The 19,221-nt window shown below is 35.6% G+C and overlaps 1 protein-coding gene across 1 annotated transcript in view; it reads right to left on the bottom strand.

Moving 5' to 3' along the window:
- LOC149770946 (uncharacterized) overlaps positions 1–19,221 on the bottom strand; it is a 64,130-nt gene that overhangs the window by 29,189 nt on the left and 15,720 nt on the right. Inside the window, exons 2-3 of the mRNA XM_089948950.1 lie at positions 15,488–15,741; positions 1,198–1,380 (exon numbers count right to left, since the gene is read on the bottom strand). Coding sequence (XP_089805076.1) covers positions 1,198–1,380; positions 15,488–15,741 — 437 coding nt within the window. The remainder of the gene's footprint in view (positions 1–1,197; positions 1,381–15,487; positions 15,742–19,221) is intronic.

Genomic DNA, 19,221 nt, shown 5'->3' with positions numbered 1-19,221 from the left:
CATATGTCCATAACTTACATCCAAAGTTTGGCCACGATGCCGAAAAAGTCAATAACAGACTGCCACCAAACTTCAGAATTTTAGATTGTATGCCAAAAATCAGAAGCTTGGACGTACAATAAGAACAAATTGTGAGCATTTTTGTGTATACTTTTCATTTTCTTTTGTTTTGAGAGTTTGAACAGCTGATTCATCAGGATTTAAAGAACAAAGATATACTGCTGCCACAGAAAATAACTCGAAGAATGATTGTTGGAAAAGATTCATGCTCTTTTTAATGATCTCTATAATCAGGTCCATGCGCAATTATAAATATCTGATTGGCCACGTGTTGTAAACCACCCAACAGCAAACCGTTTTACTTCGATTACATGATGTGATGGTATGAAAAGAAACTTTCGTACATTATTTGTCAACTAATTTTATATTGTTCAAGCACCAAGGCTTATATTCAAGTACTTTTCAGGGAAAGAATGATTTTCAAGTACTTTTCTGGGAAATAATGATTTTCAAGTACTTGTCAAGGTAACGTGCTAAACCTGTTCAAGACTTGCTTGTCATCATGTGAAGTCTTTTAGTGAAAAACCAATGCATGTCTGCAGGGTACCATTTTCATTTAGGACTAACTAGACCATGGGGTACCATTTTCATTTAGGATGAACCAGACAATGGAATTTAATGTCTGTTACAAATTTCATGATAATCCCCACCCATAGGAGTTTGGAGCAGTAGTAATAATAAAGTTGTGTTAAAGGACACTGGACAAAAGTCTGTCAGATAAACTCTTCTGGTGTAAGGCCTGCAGAATGAAAAGTGGGGGTTGGGTTTTCTGTACCTCAACCAAACAGATTTATGTGTGGCTACAAAGGTGTGTTTTTAGATTCACCAACCATGTAAACAATTTTAAATGTTATGCATTAGAAATCGTGGTTCCCAAAATCATGGGGGTAAAAAACATTTTGACTGGACAGTTTGTGGACAAAAAGGCCTGACTGTACATTTGAATATGTTGTTGTAGGGTTTAATGTCAATTTTCAGCACGATATATGCTATACATGGCGCTCAGTATTAATGATAAAGGAAGAACCCAGGAAACCCCGGAAAGAACCACCGACCGATGCGAAGCTACTGAGTATGATGAGAGACTGTAATGTATTTTCTCAAGATTGAAGGATTCAACCTTTTATTCTATCTTACCTGACAAACAAACGGTCTTTCACCAGTGTGTTTTCGCACATGCCTCTGAAGATCAGCTGGACTTTTCTTGACCACATTACAGTACTGACATGTCCTATGAGCCAGACTTGGGGGTGGGACAGCAAAGGGCAAGGGTGGTATTTCAATTGTCCTCTCTATTCCTGAAATACTGGATCCCTTGCTCTGAAAGTAAGAGCAAAGTACATCAATTTACAACCAGAAATTCTTCACCTTCAAAAATTCCAGCATTTTAAATAATTAAGCAATAAAAATAAAGCAAAGTGAGGCTCACAAAGTAGTTTCTATAAAGCAATTTTATATCTGATCTGTATAACCCTTTAAGGCATTTATATGTGATTAGGTAGAAAGGAGCTCTTGAGGCACACCCAGTTTAAAAACATTTTTTCAACATATTATAACATGGTTAATACAGAAATTCAAGTGTTTTGCAATGACATGTTTAATTTTCAAGCACTATAATTAACTGTGCATAGAAAAAAATGTTTATGTTATTTAGAGTCCACATCATTTGTGAATTAAATACTTCCTTATGAAATCTGAAATATTTTTCTTGCGGCCAAATAAAAAAGAATATGTGGTTCTGGTTTCCTGACAGGCCCCATTTTTAACAGCCGACACTACATTCTTTTATCCATTAAAACATTAACAAAAATTAGAAAAAAGCCCCCCAAAATGGCATGTAGGAAGAAAAAACAGGAAGCAAATGATGCTTTTCCCCCTAGTTTATGCTCTATTTAAATCTGTATAGACAAAAAAAAAAATAAAAAAATACAGACACATTTAATATTTTTTCTCCAGTACGACCAAAAACACATTTTTTATTTGGCTTAAACTAGGCCTAGTTGAAGACACTAGCTTTAGGACTTTGGGAAGAGGTACTGTCATCTCATCTACATCAGTTTGGGAGTTGGCAATTTTATCGGCCAGTTTCTGACTCGTTCCTGAGCATCTGAGTATTTCACTTCTATGCAAAAAAATTATTCTACAGTCATTTATACTTTTGGCATTTCCTTCTTTTGTTTGCTGTTCTAGCCTGTTATGGAACTTCATAACAGTTTTATTCATTGATACAAATGAGATTAATTTATCTCTACAAATCTCTATGAAAATGGTAGGATGTTAACACTCAGTCAAATGCATAGATATTTTATTTTAAGCAGAATTCCTGAATCTGGTGATGGCACTATGCACTAGTTTTATCATTATTCTTCATCAATATTTACTGAATAAAAAATAAACCTCTTTTCTACAATTTCTACTTGTTTTTTTCTTGTACAACATGACCATAAACATACCATGTTCTGACTGTTAACTCTTGATTTCCATGTTAATGACTCCACTGTCAGTATGACTTAATGTAATCTCGACCACTGATCCCACATCTTTCAACAAACACAACGCATAGTTCATTGCTTGTTGCTTACCAATACAAACAATGTACATAGCACTTGTGGCACTCTTGCTAAAAAGTAGACTTCTCATATAAACATTGTGTACAACACAAACTGTGTGCGTGTGATTTGATTTTTAACGTAGCTTTAACAATTTTTCAGTCTTATTGCTATGATGTCTGCAGTGTGTCAGTTTATAATGATGTCCAGCACTTGGGCATCATGCTGCAGACATATAGCATGATGTCCCACCCAGTCACATTATCCTGACACCAGGCTGACCAGTCCTAACACTTACCTCTTAATGCTGAGCGCCAAGCGAGGCAGCTGTTAGTACCATTTTTATAAGTCTTTGGTATGACTCAGCCGAGGATTGAACCCACAACCTCCCGCTTCCGAGATAATAATTGTAATGTTGCTTAAAGATATGCATCCAATACAAACATCGATGTGATGTTTTACCCCAACTCCTTGTATTATACATGTATTTATAAGTCTGTAAGTGGAGCCAGGTAAGCTTTGTTTTTCCAAGTACCTAAGTTGGCTAATCCTCTTACGTAACCCAGTCTTTGTTTGAGCTCTTGAGTGGAAATCTGGCGGGAATCTTTGTACATGGGAACACGTGACGTAGACAACTTCAAAGAGCCGGAAGCCAACAATGGTAGGCTGGACAGTACATGGGGACACACAGACTGACATTTTTATGATTGACAGTTCGATCAAATGACCAGAGTCCGTCGCCATCCAATCGGGATGCGTTGTAGGTGGGACTTGATTCGAGAAACTGGCATAAGACTTGAACAAGCCTGAAATTCGTCAGTTGGTGTTTAAGAGTCGCAGTGACACACACTCCGTTAGCCATTCGTAAAAATTGGCGGAATTTAGGAAATTCATGAAATAGCTTCGATCAGGAAGCTTTCGGGGGACGAAAGAATTTCAGAGAATTTCGGAGGACGAGAGAAGTTCAGAGAATTTCGGGTGACGGTGAGAGATACCGAGTGAATTTCGGGTGACCTCAAGGGATACCGTCAAGGGTTCCGGATACTAGAAGAGGAACCGGAAGTCAAGATAACGGCAAGGAACAAGGATTATAGAAGAGGAAGCGGAAGTGGAGATCACGAAAGGAGAGAAAGACAAGGGAACGAAGAGATTTAGATGAGTAGCACTCAAGAAGGGAAAAATCTCCTCACACTGTGAACTCAAATGATGATCAAAGGGATCATTGGGTGAAAGAGAGACATTGATTACTTTAAATTCTTTTAAATTTCATTTATTAAATTGTTATTGTTTAAATTTCATCTTTGTATTTCTTTTAATTTAACTGTCGGCATTGCTGACTGGGGGCTCGTAGCCATAAATATATTTAGTCAATAAATAATATAGTGTCCAGAATTAACCTTCTGAATAAGGACCAGGGGAACTTCTCATAATTCGTTAAAGTCTATAAGAAGAACCCCACCCCTAAACAACCACTACACCCCCACAATCATGTACAGTATAAATATGGTTCCCATATGAACAATATATAACATTCACTGTAATATTGCTTGAAAATATGCTTCCCATTTAAGCAGTGTATATCACCCATGGTAATCCTGCTTAAAAATACACTTTGCACATAAAGCATATAACACTCACTGAAATCTTGCTTGAAAAAATGCTTCCCATGTAAACAGTATATAGTACTCATGGTAATCTTGCTTAAAAATACAATTTCTATTTAAACAGCTTGCTTCCTAGTGCAAAGTACTTAAATGACCTTTTCTTTTCAGTGTTATTGGTCAAGTAAACAAAGCCTGAATCCATGTACCTCATCAGGGTGCTATAATCCCACATGAGGCAAGTACTAATGAGTATGCATGCAACCTGACCCAGAAGTCTAGCTGAATATTTAAGTATCCCAAAAGGACAGCAGATTTCCTGGAAAGATCCAGTTTCTAACTTATATAAAAATGGATCTTTTATTCTCTTCATGCATGCATGCATGCATGTGTGTGTGTGTGTGTGTGTGTGTATATATATATTATAATAATAATGTTTTTCAATGAAATGCATTGTTTTGAAAATTTAGCATTTTTCAAGGACTACTGAGCAATCTGAAGCACTTTTCTACTGCTTTCTGGAGCTGTCATTAAATTTAAGCACTTTTCAAGGAACATGTAACCACCAAAATTCAAGCACTTTACAAGGCTTTGTGAACCCTGTTTAAGTTTGCTGTTAAATGTAAAGACAGGAGTTCACCAGGTATCCCAGGGGCCCCTGGAAGCCAAGTGCTCTCTTTTATTGATCACAGCCATCTTACCTCTGTCTACATTATGAGGGTATGTGAGAAAGCCTGCAGTAGCTTAATGTGGAGTTGTGGTTCTTAACTGAATTTTTCTGGGTTTCCTCCACAAGTCATACCGGCTGCTATGTTTAGCCTATTTTGTTCTATTAAATGATGCTAAATCCACAACAACAAAAACAAGGTGCCAGCCAGCTCATGTGGCACCTGTCAGTATCTTCAACTATCTGCAAAACACTGGTGACAGACATCTCTACTTTGCATGCAACCCATCTTAATCCCTAGATGTGACTACTATGCACTTTCGGTGAAAATAAGTTAAATATATTGTCAAATGAATGAAACCATCTTTAAACAATGTTCAAAATCACCAAAAAGAGCTAAAGGTTACCTTTTAAATAAAAAATGTTTCAAGCAATGTAATTCTAAAATATATGAGTTCATATTTGGCAGCAAAATGGTGAAAATGTACAGAAATTACAGAAAAACAAATTATAACCAACTCTAAACTTCTGAAATGTAAGTCACACTGACCCAACTTTAGTGCATGACATGCTCATCACAAGACGCACATAAGTCGTGTGTTTGCAATAGGTGTGGCATAAAAATTGCAACCCTGAGGATGGATAAAATAAGTGTGTGTGTGGTTTGGATTTTTAATGCAGTTTTAACAATTTTTCAGTCATATCGCTATGATGTCTGCATTGTGGCAGTTTATAGTGAAGTCTAGCACGGGGGCATCATGCCGCAGACATGTAGCATGATGTCCCACCCAGTCACATTATCCTGACACCAAGCCGACCAGTCCTAACACTAACCTCTTAATGCTGAGCGCCAAGCGAGGCAGCTGTTAGTACCATTTTTGTAAGTCTTTAGTATGACTCGGCCGGGGATCAAAACCCACAACGTCCCGCTTCCGAGATACTAATTGTAATGTTGCTTAAAAATATGCATTCCATATAAACAGTGTAGCAATCATGGCAATCCTGATCACAAATACGCATTGTGTACAGTATTCGTGCTTGCAAAATGAATTTTTCCAAGTCTGCAAGCTTGCAGAATTTAAAGTTCAAGCTCGTGCAAGCTTGCAAAATGAATTTTTCCAAGTCTGCAAGCTTGCAAAATCTAAAGTGCAAGCTTGCACAAGGTTGCAAAATAAATTATTCCAAGTCTGCAAGCTTGCAAAATCTAAATTACTTGATGTAAGCTTGCAATAATCAGTCGTGAAAGTTGAAAGTTGGCAGTTCTGCATGAGATCAGTACTTCCTGAAATGCTGAAGATTATATGTTGTGACTAGATCATGCACAGTATAAGAAACTACACTGTCAAATTTAAAGATGTTACAGGTAATTAGCTTTTATTTATAGCATCTGATAATGCACTCGAGTTAAGTAATATACATTTTCAGTGATGCAAAATGCTAAGAACTTGAATTACTTGTACTTAGCTGATACATAAATAAAATATACTATTCCAACATTTCTCTATGTTTAAATTAACTATGAACATTAGTAATATATTTCAAAATAAACTGAATCATTTCTTGACCAAGACAAATCATGAGATGTTATTTTTGTACAAATGTCTTTTCTTTCATTTTCAAATTTTTACAAATATTATTCATAATAATAATAATATGATAATAATAATAATGCTTTATTTATAGAGGGTGACTCATTAGTCAAGGACTATTCTCCCTTGAGGCCCTCTTAAGGAGCGTATAACAATGTTAGAGAAACAATTTTTTTTCTTAAGTGATTGTACAATCAATTAGCTATGCAGTTATTTTGTCAGGGAATGGAAGACTGAATAAAGAATTCCATTAGTAAAATCCTGTAAAATAGATAGTAATTGCTGATTGCAAAGTTATTTACAGACTAACTTAATACAGCAAGATATCTTTTGTCAAGTACTTGTAAATCCTATTTACCTACAATGTATGCACCATCAATTATAGTCTCAGTAACTATTCTAATATTAACTTCTGGCATTAAGTTTTTGAAAGAATTGTCATATATTTGTTTCAATGACAATCTGCTGCCAGAAGAAAAAAGTAATTGTCAGTTATTTACTTACCAAATAATTTTTTAAAAATATATACAATATTTGTTTTTCTTTGAGAGAGAGAGAGATGCATCCCATTCTGCCAACATTCTATAAAGAATTGAGCTTTGTGAATTTTGCTTGTTAAAAAAATAAAAAAAAGCATGGAAGAAGAAATGTGGTTTTCCACGACAGAGACTTAATTCGGTATAGAGTCATTAAAGGCAGTTACTTCCTCCTGTTTATGGTCAGCAGACTGGTTTACAAACTCTAAATATATACACAACATATTTAAGATGCAGGAACATGAAACATCCATTGTAGCCTTGTGTTAAAAAATTAGGTACAATTTTCAAAGTTGAACCGTCACAATTTGGCTCCTTAATTCTGTAAATTTCATTTCCTGCAGAAGTAATATATGTGCAGTAACCGATCCTATAACCCGAGAGATAGTTTGAAGCCATGGAGTTATCATGTTGGTGAGTAAACTCAAGCGTGTGTTTTATTTTGCCAGTTTTTGGGACTGTAGATTGGTGGTAGCATTGTTTCGCTTTTATGATTTAAATACGTCAAAAAATGACTGTAATGTTGCTTCTCCACACGATTGAGATGACAACTCTGAAGATCATTATTATTTACTGCTGTGCTTGCCAAACTGCAGTAATCGATGCAGTGCTGTAGAACATTTCTAACGCCATACAGAACAAAAGTATAGAGTTTCCTTACATAGAGTCATATGCTCTTATAATTTTATCTGATTAAATATTAAACGCTTTGACAACATTATTCTTTTCTTTATTGTGACAGTAAGATCTCATACTAATTAATGTTCATCATATATTAACATTTTCGTTTTGATATTTAATATTACATACTTTTCACACATCAAGGACTAGAAAAATGGAGGCATGTGACCATGTATAGAATGATTTAATCTATGCCATGAGTTCTTCTGATGCAGCTAGCTAGGTCAGCTTTGTTTGCAAGCTTGTGCAAGCTTGTAATTAATAAGCCTGCACAAGCTTGTAATTGGTAAGCTTGCTGTGGTTTCAAATCTAAGCTTGCCGCAAGCTTACATATCAAGCTTGCGTTTTTGGTTTTGGAAGGTGGAGGTGCAAACTGACCTTACTCTACATTAGGCAAGATGGTTCGTCCTAATGTAGATTTTCTTTTTACATAGCTCATATTAGGCCAAATAAAAAAGTGTGTCGTTCTGGTTACCCAAATGACTGACCCTAGTTCTTTTCTGCTGACCCTAGATTTTCTTTTGGAACAAAGGAAACAATGTTACGAGTAAAAAAATAACGGGATGTTATCATATATACTCCATACTTTTTAGTGAACATTTGCTTTCCATTTGTTTTCTTTGCTGTCACTCTTCAACATCAATAAACACGTACCATACCATGATTCAAAGAGCCAGTTACCGGTAGCTATTTTTCATTAGGTTTTCAAGGCATATTTTTTTCTTAACAAAATTCAGTTTCTCCATATGTTACTTTATCAATGAGTAAATACTGTACATGCATAAACAAAAGTAACCCAAAAAATCACAGAACTAATTAAGGCATCATAACAGAAACAGGATGCTGCTTAACACGTTAACTACCTGTATTGTGCACTTTTGAGGCACTGAATTTTATTCCATTTCAATTATTTATTTAATTTTTGGATAATACACAAATAGAAAAATAATTGAACTATTATATTCAGTTTTAACTGTTGGATAAATTTAAAAAAGTTTTGGAAAATATAAGCAATTAAACATTTAAGGGCACTTTATGGATAAGATGAATTTGATTAAATTCCATGGAGTTTTTCAAGGTCTCAAATTCAATGCTGTATGAACCAAGCTGAAACAGCTAACTGGTCTTAAATAATTATAAACCACGACTAACATATGACAGGTCACAGAACCTTTCACATGCTTGCTGTTTAGTCATTAATATACAGTAGTCGACATGTATATTTCAAATTAGATGGTTGAGGGAAAATTTATTTTGGGTATATTTTCAGAGATTCTGGAATTCATGTCTTATCAATGCCATCATCATCTGTAAAAGGTTCAAGACTCTGCCATTATCTCTTATAAGACCATAAAATTTACGATCTTAAATTCAATCTAGGAGCTGTTGCTGACACATTTTTGCAATACTTGTATATTTGAAGCCATCAGGTATAGCACTGTAAAGATAAAGTACAACAGAGTAGCAGGGCTCCAATTTTTCTTTTTTATTGCATGCAGGTTATTTTTGCGATTTGAGGAAAAATGGTGGAGCAAACTCCTAATTTTACTGGCCATATTTGGGGATGAGTTACAGTTATTACCATTACTACCATCTGGTGTGTGTGTGACTTAAGATTTTTAATGTAGCTTTAACAATTTTTCTGTCATAACGCTTCGATGCCTGCAGTGTGGCAGTTTATAGTGTTGTCTAGCACTGGGACATCATGCCGCAGACATGCAGCATGACGTCCTACCCAGTCGCATTATCCTGACACCAGGCCGACCAGTCCTAACACTAAACTCTTAATGCTGAGCACCAAGTGAGGTTGCTGTTAGAACCATTTTTTAAAGTCTTTGTTATGACTTGGCCAGGGATTGAACTCACGACCTCCAGCATCCGAGGAGGACGCTCTAACCACTAGGCCACCAGAGCGATTGTATCATCTGGGATTGTGTGAATAAAGGGGAACTACACTATTCCTCCACCATGTTCAAGTGCATTTATCATTTTGAAAAAAGAAACTCCAAAAAGCAAAATACATGTACTGCAGAGTTCTCTTTCTTGTTCATAACCATAACTGATACAACTTGTACAAACATCCAAGCTTGCATATTCTGACCATGAAAGGTTAATGAACAATCTGCCTCAACAAGACTGAATAAAACACTGGTACAACCATTATGTGTTTAGGAGATGACAAGGCTAATATGTAGTATAAGTATTTGTGACTGACCAGCCTATAAAATAAATAAATACCACTAGCAGAGCATGTCATTTGTGGAGAAATGGTAACAGATTTCACCTAAATCGGGTCCACGCTGGATGCAATATTTTGGCCAAGTAACTTTTTGTTGCCATCTGACAAAAGCAAAGTGGTTGGAAGATAGAGACAGTGTACCATGGTCACAATGTATTTAAAATATATTTATTACAGCCCTTTAAAGGCAACTCAAGTCAAATAATATCAAAAGAAAATACTTTCTCCATCAAATTTATGAATTTTTTAGAAATGTTCTTTAAAATTGCTATTATTAAATATATGTTACTCTTGACATCCAATAACTGATATCAAGGAACAAATCCATTTTTCCTATGTTTACATGTTGAAATAAGAAGTACCAGTAAACCGGTTTAATTTCGGCCAGCAATCTACCTATAAGAGTCCATCTGCTCATGAATAGGCTACAAATGCATGGAGTTTCACTGTATTATCAACATTCATGTATTAATATTTAGCAGGAATCTTGAAATTTAAACATAAATAATCATTTGATTGACACAAAAGTTTATAATTGCTCAAAATATCATGTTCAAACTGTTCGACATTGCTCAACGAACAAAATGAAAGATAAATGAGATGATAATATACATGTACTTAGAATATGAAGGCATTCAATGTGGCTTGATAAAGATGGGAAAAGGGGGAGGTAAGACATCATCTCTGGCTATCTGAGTTAAACGACAGGCACAGTCAATTATTTTACCGTAATTTCACCCTTTCATGGACCATGCTAAAATGAAGATAATATTGGATGGATATTTCTGTGAAAGATTGTGCTTCCTCTTAATATAATGGTTGTGCCCAAGTCAAATGTGTTTCATCAGTAGATACATGTATGGCTATAGCAATAGGCTACACACTAAACAGCACATCTCAAAGAAAAGTAATACATGCCAAATAATAAGCTTAATTTAAATTTTCAGAACTGGGCATGTAATTTTGCTAAATTTATGTACTTTAACGAGTTTTACTTAAGATTTAATGTATGGACCTGAATTATCAACCTGAAATTTACACAATTAGATTAAAAACTACCGTATTTACTCGCATATAAGCCTGTTCGTGTATAATCTGACCCCCCATGCTGAACAGCTATAAACACTAAAAGGTACATGACCCACGTATAGGTCAACCCACAACTCCGAGACATCTCAAGATGCACGAGGTAAGTTCTAAATGCGTTTATTTAGGCAAACTTATATTTAACAAAAATTAAGTGTATACTTATCTTAAGTAATTTATTTAATTTTTTATTGTTTCTGCCTAATTTAGATTTGTGTATAATCTGACTGAACGATGACAAGAATGTAGCAATCGCAAGTTGCTGTAACACTACCTCTCTCTTTTGACTCGATTATTATTTGTTTATGCATTATTGCATTTGATATTTTATATCAGTGCAGCAGTAATTAGATTTTTACTTTGCTTTGAAATTGTAAATACCTAACTCATTAAAATGTAATCCCAGTATGACAGCACAACAAACGACAATACGGTTAGATTTAACACTTGCAATTAGGCTGCTGAATGTATATATATAATGGCGCCACCACATGTACACTGTAGGTTTGATTACGCACTGAATTAACAATATCCCATAGAGTCGAGTCATGGGAACCATTGCACTAAACTTTAATGATATTTCAAAAATATAATAATGAAGTTTCAGAAATAATGCTTCGAAAATTATGCTAATACCGCAAAAGAGTTGTAGTTTGCTTTGATGGAAGTGACCTTACACCGTACCTGTCAACTTTCATGCCAGGTGGAAGAAATAAAAAAGCTCCCAATTTTTGGGGTCGCTCCACGCCTACCTCCCGATTTTATATCTCCTACATGTTCTGTTACTAGAAAGAACTAGCTTCTTCACTAAATAGAATGTTAAGTTTAAACAGTACTCACGTAAATTAATGACTTTAAAAAAAAATTCAACAACAATACAAAAATGAAAAATAAACCACAACAAAAAAAAACTGTCCACAATTAATTTCAATTCCAAGAGTGATCACTATAAATGTTTTAACTCCACATGCTATAGCACCATTCCCACAAAAGAAACTTACTTGAGTGAACACCTGAATTTTCATAGCGTATATACCAATGTTAATTAAAATGGTTAAATTAAAAGAAGGAACGAAAATACATACCACGCAGCAAATGTGTCATCAAATAATTATTCAGAATACATGTTTTATAATAAACAATACTAAATGCTTTACAAGTTGATAATAAGGGAATAAGGTCAGATATACAAGGGAATAAGGTCAGATATACAAAGAGGGGAAAATAGTTGGCACATGTAAGGTACCATGGGGCTGGCTATTTTGGTACCTTTAGTTCAACAAAATTGGAATCAACTGCTGGTGCTTGTGTAACACACAATAGTATAGAACATGGTTTCTTTGAATTATGACAGAGGGCCAGTCGTTTTCACAACATATTTGCAGCAATAAGGATCAACTATTAATTAGTCACGCTACCTTTCTTACTTTTTTATTTAAGACTAATCTTTAGCTATTGTGCAGTTTGACCACAGCTTACCACAACATGAAAATAGGTCACGACCTGGGGGAAAATAGGGTGCATCACAGGGAGAAACGGCAAGTCTTTTTGTGAATTTCTCACATATTGGACCAGGAAGATTGATCAATATTTAGTGAAAACAAGGCTTTTAAAATGCCAAGAAAAACCTCCCCATTTTAAGTCCAAATCATGTTTTTTTTATTCAGTCTCCCTACTTGGCTTTTGAAAAGTTTTTAGATATGCCTTACACCCCATTTTACAAAATTATGGTAATCGTGCTAATATTATGGAATAAAAGGCAATTGCACATCAATGTATTTGTATAGTTGCCGGTCAAAATTCCCTCTTAACGCAAGCCAGTTTCAGGGTTTTAACGATTAACTGGCCTCTACTGCTGTCGCAAAATGAAAGACAAATTAGCAGACTATCAACATAGGAGACGCTGAAACACCAAGCTTTCCAATGCGTGGAAAGTTATGATGTTTGTTCAGCCAAAACACAAAACTAAAATTGATTGAAGTTGATCTTAGTTGATCTTTATGAGAATTTTAGCCTTTATTATTACTACTCTATCTGAACATGTACATTATGCTGGTTATGTGCCTTGTACAATTAAACGTGCGTACCTTTTTAAAAATATTACCTCAATTTGTAGGATCACTTATATCATTGAAAATGAGTAACTCGTGAGCGCATGGTTCAATGTAAATGAAACTGTTATTAAGGATTAGCTGAAATGTTATCTGGAAGATTGCAATTTGGTCAAAACTATAAAGTAAAATATGCGTGCTTTGCACTGTGTAAGTACTGTACATTATAGCTCAGCCTGGTCTCATACGTAAACTCAACCAGCCCACAAATTATTAAGTCTGTATTTACCTTTATTTAATTTCATGTTGGAAAAATCAGAAAATATGCACATGCAAAATAATAACAAAATCAATCATAGTACTTTATAAGAGTTTAATAAATATCGGGTTAGCAAAAGTTTTTTTAAATATACATGTCTATGTCTTAGGACACAGAAAAAATTTAATGTTTCGTATCCCAAGATTTACAGCCATTAAAGTAGTCAACAAAAAGATGTAAAAACTGTCAAGTTTAGACACTGGCGGATAAGCCGACCCCCCCCCCCTTCTTTCAGGCCTTTAATTTGTCCGAAATTATTTGGCTTATATGCGAGAATATATGGTTTTTTTTTTTTACTATGAATTGAAGAAAAAATTTAGGGTTGAGGTGCATTTTTTAAGTATACCATATTTTAGGGGAACAGAAAATAAAGTCCATATTTTCTAGTATGTGCTAAATAAATGACCAAAACCTTTGTTTTTTTAAAATGAAACTTTTGGCGTAAAATAATAATTAAAAAAAAGGTTGGCAGATAAAAAGTGGATCAGTCAGGATAATGGAAACATATTTGGTGGTGGTGGAGCTTTAACATGCATTTTTGTTAATATGAAAGCATTGAGCATGGATTTGTATGAAGATGACAGTCTTTCACCTCCCAAAAATGAGCTTTTCTCTTGTGAAAGGAACACTGAATAAACAACAGAGCATAGAAATTACAGCATGGATAATGAGACCTTATTAATGAATGCATGGAACAATATCCTCTTTTGAAATCAGAAGGGGGATTCAATAATGGGGTTCTGCAGGACATGGCACGATCAAACAGTGCAGTGATGCATTTATACTCAATGACCTATTTATAATTTGCAAAAACATCAAGACAAAACTTTGCTGATTAATCTTCTTGACACTGATGACAAGACAAAGTATAATAACACATGATTTTACACAAAATCATAACACTGATGACTTTGACAGAGAATCAGAAAACTGATAACTTTCACACAGAATTTTAAAACTGACAACCGACACAAAATTTTAATACTTATGACTTTGACAGAGAATCATAACATTGATGACTTTGACAAAGAATCATAACTATGATGACATGGACACAGAATCATAACACTGATGACTGACATAATATCTTAACAATGACACCAATGACAACTCTTAATGTCAGACAGAGATCATAACACTAATGACTTTGACAAAGAATCATGACACTGGTGTCATGGACACATAACCATAACACTGATGACTGACATAATATCTTAACAATGACACCAATGACAACTCTTAATGTCAGACAGAGAATCATAACACTAATGACTTTGACAAAGAATCATGACACTGATGCCATGGACATATAACCATAACACTGATGACTGACATAATATCTTAACAATGACACCAATGACAACTCTAAATGTCAGACAGAGAATCATAACACTAATGACTTTGACAAAGAATCATGACACTGATACCATGGACACATAATCATAGCAATGATGACTGACATAGTATCTTAACAATGACACCAATGACAACTCTTAATGTCAGACAGAGAATCATAACACTAATGACTTTGACAAAGAATCATAACACTAATGCCATGGACACAGAATCATAACACTGATGACTGATGTAAAATCTTAACACTGACACCAATGACAACTCTTAATGTCAGAAAGAGAATCATAACACTAAGGACTTTGACAAAGAATCATAACACTGATGCCATGGACACAGAATCATAACAGTGATGACGGACATAAAATCTTAACATTGACACCAATGACAACTCTTAATGTGTCAGACAAAATCATAACACTAATGACTCTGACATGGAATCATAACAATGACAGCAATGCCAAGTCTTAATATATTAATGATACATAATAATAACACTGATGATTCACATATTCTTAACATTCACAACAATGGCACAAGTCTTAATATATCAATGACATAGAATCTTAGCACTGATGACTTTGACAGAGAACCTTGACACTTTAAACACTGACGATAATGACATATATCCATAACGCTGACAACAGTAACAGAATGTCTTGACCATTGCCACAATAAGAGTAATAACAAGCTGTCAGATATTAAAAACAAAAATGTGCACAGAACATTAAAAACTAAAATAGAGTAGAAATTTACCTTGACATTATCCAACTTCAAGCCATCGCCATCCTGATGAAGTAATTTTTCTTCATCCTGATTTAGTAATTTTTCTTCATCAGACATGACTTCATCTGTACTCACTCCATCAACAGCATCTGAGTTTGCTTCTCCATGGTTCTCAGCAATGTCATGTTCATCTTTGTTTGCCTTAGAGCTTTGACTGGTTCCGTTACTGGTTTCATGTGCCTCTATGGCGGTTCCACTGACCGGTTCTTTGTCATCATTTTCATCTACAAAGACACAAAAGTAAGTCAAATGTTGAATTTAGCATGACAGTAGCTGCACATAATAAACTTCCAATTCATGCATGCAATGTTTTGGACCAGCAAACAGTGTTAAGCTTTCAGCATGATATATCAGTAAAGTGCACACCTGATTTCTCACCCATTTTAATACCTGCAGGAAAACGAAGAAAAATTGAGCATGGCATGAATCACATGACAATTTTATGATAAGGAGAAATAATTACCTTGCAGATTCAGCCCTCCCAGGACAAAACTTGTTCGCTAAAAACCTAAAAGTTATCTGCCCACCTCAGCATCAGAGTAATTTCTCCTTATTACCAGATTGGTGCCAAATACCATGAGTTCTTCAGTTACGAATGCTAAGGAAGCATGCTCTCAATATGGATTGCTGTAGGAGGGGGAATTTGTATTACGATCAGCAAAGTATCATTGAAGAAACTTATTTTACTAGAAAAAAATTGGTTTCTTCTTCAAATATGTTACCTGATCATAATACCTTAGAGAATAGGTATGTAATGGAGGGAGATACATCTCCTTATCTAGAAAAGACCATCTCAGGTCCCCTAAAGAATGAGACAGCTTCTTACAGACTCCTTATGTCAGAAGTGGCTTCAAAAGGGAAAAATTTTCCCTCCCATAAATCAAGATCTGAAGCCATGCCCTAACGAAGCAGTCTAATGAGTTGGGAAGGTAATATGTTGTGCCATCGCCATAGATCCCACTAGACTGAGTTGAGCCTTTTAAGATGAAAGATCTCATAGGTAAAAGCTGAAGAAGTGTACTCAGATTTCCATAATAACAGATTTAGAAAGTTGTACTAATGCATGTGGCAACTTTACTAACTTCATGTTCTGAGATTAGAACCAAATTTGTTTGGTGTTGGGTTATTTTCCCATATGCGGAACACACAACCCACTTTATACAGGATGAAAATGTATGTGCTGATATATCTTTTCCCTCTCTGAGGGGTAAGAAGAGCCATGATCCCCCTGGATGCAATGGCTTGGTCTTTTCCAAGCTCACACTGGGTCCTGTAGATGACCTTGCGATGAAGTGTCAAAAGTAGTCAGGAATGCATTACAAAAGTCTGATTACCCATGGAATGGCAGCCTGTTCTTGGCAATGAAGGCAGGGGCCGTCATGAGTGATACTGACCTGATGTACACGAGTCCACCATACAGCATTATTTTCCCAATTCTGCCAGCCTTTTGCTAATGCAGCGAGGAAGCAGTCTAATATGGTTCAAATGGTGTCATGTTCAGCCATGCTAGTACCCATAATGGATTCCACTTTTGCAAGGATCCAATGCCAGTGGATGAGTGAAATAAAAAATGGACATAATACCAGATAGGTCTTTGGTTTGTCCACTATTGTCTCTTTCATGATGACATAGGGTACCAGTGATTCTGGCTTGGTAGGTTTCAATTGTGATTGGTGTTGTTTCTCATCAAAGACCCATAGGAAGTTATCTCTTGAGTAAAGAATGCTTGCAGTGGTATAAAGTGTTCTTGTACACAACACAGTGAGAATATATTCCATTGTTTTCATATGCCTTTAAGGGGAAGTCTTGTTTGAGCCATTTCTCCAACTTTGGTTATGAAAACCGTTGTTCCTGAGGGTGTATTATAATAAGATCCAGACATGCAGGTTCAGCAACTCTGGCTAGGACTGAAACACCTGCTGTTGGTTGCTTAAGCAGACAAGGGAATTTCTCAATATCCTAGAGATTCTGTTGTTAGATTGGCGATATGCTCGATCCAAGATTTCCCATTTGAGTTGGAGCAAACAGGATGCAGTGACATTCCAATTCTCTTGCTTCCATATTACCTTCAGTAACAGGTGTTCGAATGTAAGTGTATACCTTTGGCCATTCCAGTCTACAGAGAAAAGAACTTTGACTCTCCCAGCCTTTGGATCGAGGAATGATGAGACAGCTGAGAGTTAGGCATTCCACCTGTGGCAAATACAGCCACCACTGGTTGATCCCATCAGGCACCTATTGAGCGAAAAACAAAGCATTAAGTGACGATTCCTTCTGTATCGGTTGGTTCTTGCAGGACTATGAGCCTGCTAATACATTTAGCTGACATGGAATATGACGAACGTGGATATGGATTTGTCCCTGAAAAGACCACTTTAGAAAATCTCAAATAAAAATACAGTCCGACCCATTTAAGTCGACATCCTTGGGGCTGAGGAAATGTTGTCAACATATGCAGATGTTGAGATAAGTGGGGGGTGGGGGAGGTGAAGAAAAAACTACAAGTTAAATTCATCAGTAAGGGGTGACCTGTAGTCAGTGAGTAGCATTTACACCTTGAGAAAACAAACAACCGAAATTTTGAGTACATGAAGACAAAACCTGTCACTGAAAAATCACATTTTGGTTACCTATGTGTAATAAAAATCCACAATAAAATATTACATCTGTCACATCCTGATATGAAAAACATTCACTACCATATTCAATGTCAATATTCAATGTTGGCATTAGCACATGGTTGCATAGTTGTTATTTACATGCTTCAAGTACATGTACTTAAACTGGCCTAGATTTTGGACAGTCTGTTTCCATCTTATTGAGGCTACCAAGGGGATGGGGCTATTCTTAGGGAAAAGAAAACCTGCCAACAAGCTTGTTTAAACAGTACATGTTTATAGTTACTGAAGTCATCGTGAAATGTACATAAAAGCGAACAAGATATATGCAGCTGATATGATTGATGAAGGCATAATATTGTATTCATTGACACATGCTAAACAAAGTTAAAAAGTAAACTTGGACAGCACAATAAAGTTGTTTTAATCACCGATCACTTTGGAAAATGCAAGAATCGATCAGATTTCATTGCTTTTATTTCAGTCGGCATGACAGCAAACTTTATAGGACCAAACAAAAGCCTGTTTTTATATCCGACCACAACATTAAAGCCTGGTGGCAAGATCAACTAATTGTTGAACAAAGTACAGGTCGGAACTGGCCACTTGCAGACATAAATGATTAGACTGGAAAATAAAAGCCTGGCGGCAAGATCAACCAATTGTTGAACGAAGTATGGGTCCGAACTGGCAGCTTGTCTACATAAATGATTAGAAAATAAAGAATTTGTTCAAACTGGTACCAATGGCTTCTGTCGACATGTACATTTATTTTTTATCTCGACCTCTACATAAGCATGACAATTTTGGTAGTAATAGTAGACAAAGGGACTGGGACTTTGCTTTTTTGTTGAAATAGGCGGCTTGTCAATATAAGTGGGTAGGACTGTACACAGGTTTGGAGACATGGCTCTGTCTTGCTGTTTGAGATAAGTAACTACAGTGGAGCTGACAGAACAAGAACTCCATTCCAATGTGGGTTCTTCAGCCACTAATAAAAGCTTTTGGAAAGGTTTACAGCTGAGGATGTTGATATATAAAAGATGATCCTGAGGGGCCTACAATAAACTAGCATCCCGTAATGAT

This window comes from Sinohyriopsis cumingii, unplaced genomic scaffold (assembly GCF_028554795.1).
Source record: "Sinohyriopsis cumingii isolate HCF-2022 unplaced genomic scaffold, ASM2855479v2 utg002197l, whole genome shotgun sequence".
In the NCBI taxonomy this organism is placed as follows: Eukaryota; Metazoa; Mollusca; class Bivalvia; order Unionida; family Unionidae; genus Sinohyriopsis; species Sinohyriopsis cumingii.
This window is presented reverse-complemented; position numbering and strand designations above follow the sequence as displayed.